The sequence below is a fragment of the Garra rufa genome, chromosome 3 (assembly GCF_049309525.1).
Source record: "Garra rufa chromosome 3, GarRuf1.0, whole genome shotgun sequence".
Lineage (NCBI taxonomy): Eukaryota > Metazoa > Chordata > Actinopteri > Cypriniformes > Cyprinidae > Garra > Garra rufa.
The window spans coordinates 19,195,010-19,201,009 of record NC_133363.1 but is presented as its reverse complement, the minus strand read 5'-3'; the positions used below and the strand labels follow the sequence as shown (position 1 = coordinate 19,201,009).

Sequence of the window (6,000 nt, the reverse complement as noted above, 5' to 3'; positions counted from 1 at the left end):
AAGTGTCTTTTGTCGCCTGTGTCGTGCTTAAGCGGCGGGAAAGGCCCGAGGCCAGCATTAGTGCGCTCAAAGAGCTCTCTTGTCAAGTGGGATAGCATTGATGAGTCCTTAGATCGCAGAGAGCTGCTGCCTTATTTAACCAATTTGCCCCATCTGCCCTGGTATGGCCAACAATATCACTCTTTGTGTTTTACAGCTTTGGAAAAAGATCTTATAGGGAGTTTCTTTTTTTCCACAGTCTTTCTTATTTTCTCAGAAGAACATTTTCTCCATGTTGACTGTGATTAAGCTTAATGTGGCTTCTTTTGTTATCGTGGTGATATTACAAGACATTGTGTTCTTCTGTTGAAATATTCACTTTGTGTTCCAGTATATCAGGTATCAGTCATTAATTTTTCCAAATGTTTCCTCCATCAGATTTTAATCTCAGTTGTTAGAGATGGAAGGGGGTATATTGGTTTTGACAGTTTTTCAGCTCTGCAGGTTAGGATTTGTATGCGTGTGGTGAATGACTGATACTTCATCACCCCCCAAAAAAAGGAAAAAAAGCACCCACACAGACTGCTCTTCACTGACAATTAATCTGTAAAAACAGTAAATTAGGCAATCAGTGAATGAATATTAAATGTCTTTTGTACCTTTACTGTGACATTCCTAGATTAGCTAGTTAGCTAGTATAATTACTTCCATTTTTGTGTTTCTCTCTGTGTGTAGGTGAGCCATGAGTGCCAGAAACAGATCCTGCTCTTCCTCCATTCTCCAAGCATGCAGTTCATCATCCTTTACCAGACAGCCTTCTCGTGTGTTGATAGTAGATGCTTCGCCACCCTGGTGGTCAGAGACATGTACTGTTCTGTGTCAGGCCCTGGAGAATTTTTTTTATCTGACCAGCAGTCTGGCAGGACCTGCTCGTCTGCCACTGCTAAGTGTCTTTGCCATCAGTGTACAACTGGAGTGCCTCCTACCCTTTGTGGTAAGGATAAGTATGTGTGTATTAACATCAATGATTGACTAGGTGCTATACAGTAGGTTGGATTTTAAACAGTTCACCCAAAATTGAAAATTAGCCCATTATTTACTCACCCTCAAGCCATCCTAGGTGTATATAACTTCATTCTTTCAGATGAATCCAATCAGAGTTATATTAAAAATGTCCTGGCTCTTTCAAGCTTTATCATGCCAATATGTGGGTGTTTCTCTTTAACAGGTCAAAAGAAGTCCAATAAAGTGCATCCATCCATAAAAAAAAAGTGCCTCATACGGCTCCGGGGGGTGAATAAAGGCCTCCTATAGCAAATCGATGTGTTTTTTGACAGAAAAATATCTATATTTAAAACGTAATAATCACTTTCATCTAGCTTACGCTCACTATTGTACAAGGAAGCAGCTCTGGGCAGATGTCGACGTAGGATGCCAGCGTTGCGCATGATTTGTTAAGAAGAATGTCTGAGAATTTCGATATTAAAAAAGGAGACTGGTAAGGAAACGAGACTCACAGGCGCATGTGCACCGCCGACATACTACGTCATCCGCCCAGAACGACTTCTGTGTATAACAGTGAGCGCAAGATAGATTAAAGTGATTATTATGTTTTGAATATCGAAGTTTTTCCCACAAAAATGCATCGATTCACTACAGGAGGTCTTTATTCACCCCCCGGAACAGTGTGAGGCACTTTATATTATGGATGGATGCACTTTATTGGACTTGTTGAAAAGAAGCACCCACCTATTGCCATGATAAAGCTTAAAGGAACCAGGACATTTGTAATATAACTCCAACTGGATTCATCTGAATAAAGGAAGTCATATACAGTATGCCTAGAATGGCTTGAGGGTGAGTAAATCATGGGCTAATTTTCATTTTTGGGTGAACTAACCCTTTAATAGACAAAGCTATGTATCTCTCTCCCTTTAACCTTTTCATTTCTTCATCTCATTCTCTTCAGCAAGTTAAAGGCAATTTGGCACGTCTGCTGTCCTGTATAGAGGAGCTGCGTTCTCTGCCTCAAGAGGGCTGCGTTCGGCAACGAGGTGCACTCCTTAAACAGGCAGTGCTGGACAGCCTGCAGCAGTTTAAACAATACATGTGCCATACAGCTCATGGCGTCTTCAACAGCAACTGTGTAGAGGTGAGAACTTTCACAGCTAAAACTAAAAGTGCTTTCAGTACTGTATCTGTAAAGAAAAAAATTAAAAAGACTTATTTAAAATGAAATATAGGTGAATCTCATGATTAAGTCATATTTGGTCACAGTTCATGACAAAAGTCAAGGGAAAAAAAGAAATTGTATTGTGCAGAAAGAAATCAACTAGTAGGACCTGTACATTTTTCTATTGTGAGAGTGATATTGACATTTTCTGGATAGTTAAGCTAATTTGACAGTCTAGTTTTTAGCAGTGTAACATAGAAAAAAAAAAAATAAGAATAAATAAATGTGATTCGCTACAATCAAAGTCCCTTTCACTTGGTGACCATATTTGCAACACCTCCGGGCAGCTCATACAAGACCGAGTCCTATTTAAATGAATGGGGGAATCCTGAAATCTCAAAAACGGCTCGCTGAACTCGTAAATAAATGACATATTTCAAATCAGCAACAAAATCTGAAATTAGATGGTCTATTGATGGACTATTCCCCCATATTGTGTGTTGCAGTTGATCCCATTCATAAATGTAGGAGTGAACCATCTTTGTATTTCTATAGTCTTTGGCTACACACACAGAAGCACACAGGAGCGTTTGAAAGCAGGCATCTGTCAGCGGATCCGTCTATGTACAGATATATTAGGGATCCGCTGATAGACGCAGCTTTCAAATACTCCCGATCATTGTAAAATGACGAGTAATAATAGATTATGACAGAATTTTTATGACCCTGTCCGTCAAAATTACAGACATTATTAAAGTCTAACGCAACCTCTGGCACCATCTAGGTACTGCTTTTAAAATAAATTTCACTGCACAATTATTTAATATAGTTATATAATACAATAAAAATACCTATTTAACTATTTAGGGGCCTGTGATTTTGTGGAAAATGGAATTTGTTGTATAACTTTAATAGAATTTGCCAAAATTTGGATAAATAAACGAAACAGAGGGCTGTGCTCTGTTAACGGTATGCATGAAAAATAGATCTGAGGGTTCACTTCATGAGCATTTTACCATTTAATTTGATAAAACTATCATCAGATACACACAGAAACGTAAAGGTCTTCACTTGAACCTGCCAAAATAAAAGTTTTAACTTGAAGAAATTCTGAAAGAAATATATTACTATTGTACAATAGAATGTACTTTTAGTGTAGTTTGCCAAGAAATGAAAGGATTTGTTACTTTCATTTAATTACGTGATATGCATTCTAAAATTTGCATTACACTAATGAGAATTGGGGAGTAAAATGTGGTCAACTGTCCTAAACATAATGTCACTATGTTTGGTGTTTTTGATATTTACACATAAATGTCTTAATGAAGACCTACCCTGGTAACTCATCCTTTAGATCAGCATTCATAGTCTTTCGATCTATGCATCTCCCCCCTGGCTTCATTGTAGAATGATTAAACCCACTGCTGTGTTTAAACCTCACATCACAAGTAAAGAAAATGTCTTGTCTGTATTGGGCCTTTTCATAGCACAGCCATTCACATTCAGATTTCCTACCAATGAATCCAAAGCTCATTTACCCTCTACTATCAGCCTTGAATGAAGATCTTGGTGCACTGACATAGACCACATGGCCCTCAGCAGCCACTCTCCTCTCAGCAGGCTCCATTAAAACCCAGCACTAATGTCCCCCCACAGGAAGCACAACAGAGGACAAGTGCATTTAATCAGATTATACAGAATATTTTTTGTGTCCTAAATGGGATTATATGGTGTATATGGGTTTGGTCCCACTTTGCAGTGACATAGATACAACAGTACTATTGTAATTATGCCACAGATGTCTATCATAAGATGAGAGGAACACAGAAGCTTTGATGTATGTGATTGTAGCACTCTCTGTGTGACTCTCTGTTCAAATATGAAACAGATCATGTAGCAATGATTTGTATGAGTTATTTCTGTGGCACAGGGCACAGCTTTGATGACTGATTTATTTGTATCCTTAAATATGTTCTAGTCTCATTCTTTTCACAATTAAACCACAGAGAAAGATGTTTTTGTGCTATTTAGTTTGTGAGAGATATCTCCCTCACATTCTGAGTTGGAATATATATCAACAAGAGAGACAGCTAATGACCATAATCAGCTTTCATCCGTGCAGTCATAAAAACAGCGACATTTTAGTACTTTGGCTTTGAGGCCTTATGGGTACACTGTGTGAGTATTGTTTGGAAATGTCAGCAGAATTCTGGCATGACTTCTGATTTACAGAGAAACAAATGTAGCATATTTTCTCAAAATCACTTTCTGTTGACTGTTGAAATCTTGAATCCATTTAACAAAAACATGGTTGATAAACTCTGAAGTTAATTATTGCAGGTTTTTGACATATAAAAGGCATTCTAATGCTAATGAATTTACATTTTTTTTAAGGTGACAGTATTAACCTGTCAGCCAGGACAGACAGTCCTTCGTCAGCTGGAGCAGGGCCTGAAAAACTCTGATCTGATTAGTCTGCGCAGGCTTCTGGTGGTTCACTTCACATTACAGCAGAGTCTCTCAGACAGATCTCCAGCCTGTAGCCTTGAGACACCATCTTCAGAAAATGACCAAGAAGGTAGGACAACATATTTAGTCATAACTTGAAAGATATTTACTGAGAAGGTAGGTGAGCAATGGAAATCTAATATGGTCATTTTGTTCTGCAACATCTGACAAAAAGACATTTGTAATATGTTCAATGAATAAAAGAAATCAGCTACATACCACAACAAATTTCAATTCAAAAGGGGTTTTGCATAATGCTTTGTACTGTGTGCACGTTTCTGCCAAAACTCTGAGCCCTTGCTTGTTTACTGTGTAATTGCTTTAATTAAGGTTTTGTGGTTGACGGTCTCAGGATTTCATACCACAGACTGGGTGAAATGAGATTCCCAGGGTGAAAGAGCAAACCAGGCATCAATTCAAAAAACATTCAAATCTCTGTGTGATATGATAGGTATTAATTTATGATGGTGCAAGTTTATGTCTGCACATTTATAAACAACATGAAATTCTATCATTCTGCATAAATGTAAGGAATTTGCACTGTTTTTATGAACTTTATAAACTATTGGGTTCATTTAATGACTTCTAAAATATGGGTGGCATTTACCTAACACTGCAATAATTCATAGACTGTCAGCAGTGAGGACTGAAAAAAATTGTTCATTTAAATTCTAGTTAGTGTGAGGCAACTTTGAAAGGCCTGTTCGGTTTAAATATCTCAGTGCTTTCCTTTTTTTTCAAGCTGAATATTTACCAAAGTGCCTCAAGTGTGCTGAATGGGTGGAGTGCTCTTTTTTATTTCCTTAAGTAAATGTAGAGCAAAGCTTCTGGCTGTCCCACTGTCACAAACTCAAAGAGTTTACAGCTCTGGAAAGTCGAAGGGAATGTCTACCCATGTGAAAAAGAAGTCTGCTTAATTGTATTCTTAAAATTGTAAAAATAAATAAATAAATAAATAAATAAATTAAAAAAAAAAAAAAAAAAAAAAAAAAAAAAAAAAAAAAATATATATATATATATATATATATATATATATATACACACAGGCCCTAAAACTACCTTTTTGCCACACCTGCCATTGTCCAGTGACGTTTTTACCGGCCATCAAACTCTTTTTGCAAAAACAGGCAGTTACTGTAAAGGTGCGTTCACGCCGGACGCGAATGAAGCGGCAAGCGCGAGTGATTTACATGTTAAGTCAATGCAAAGACGCGAATAGCCATCCTGCGGCGCGAAACGCGCGAATAGCGCGAATGGCGCGGCGCGCATTGAGCGTTTCAAGCGATTGCCGCGCCATTCGCGCGAGTTCAAAAATCTGAACTTCGGCGGAATTCCGCGCC

General features: G+C 37.9%; 1 protein-coding gene across 1 annotated transcript in view; it reads left to right on the top strand.

Moving 5' to 3' along the window:
• The first annotated feature begins 721 nt into the window (after positions 1-721).
• The window catches only part of m1ap (meiosis 1 associated protein), a 62,773-nt gene continuing 57,494 nt past the window's right edge, over positions 722-6,000 (top strand). Inside the window, exons 1-3 of the mRNA XM_073837595.1 lie at positions 722-973; positions 1,949-2,131; positions 4,547-4,730. Coding sequence (XP_073693696.1) covers positions 722-973; positions 1,949-2,131; positions 4,547-4,730 — 619 coding nt within the window. The remainder of the gene's footprint in view (positions 974-1,948; positions 2,132-4,546; positions 4,731-6,000) is intronic.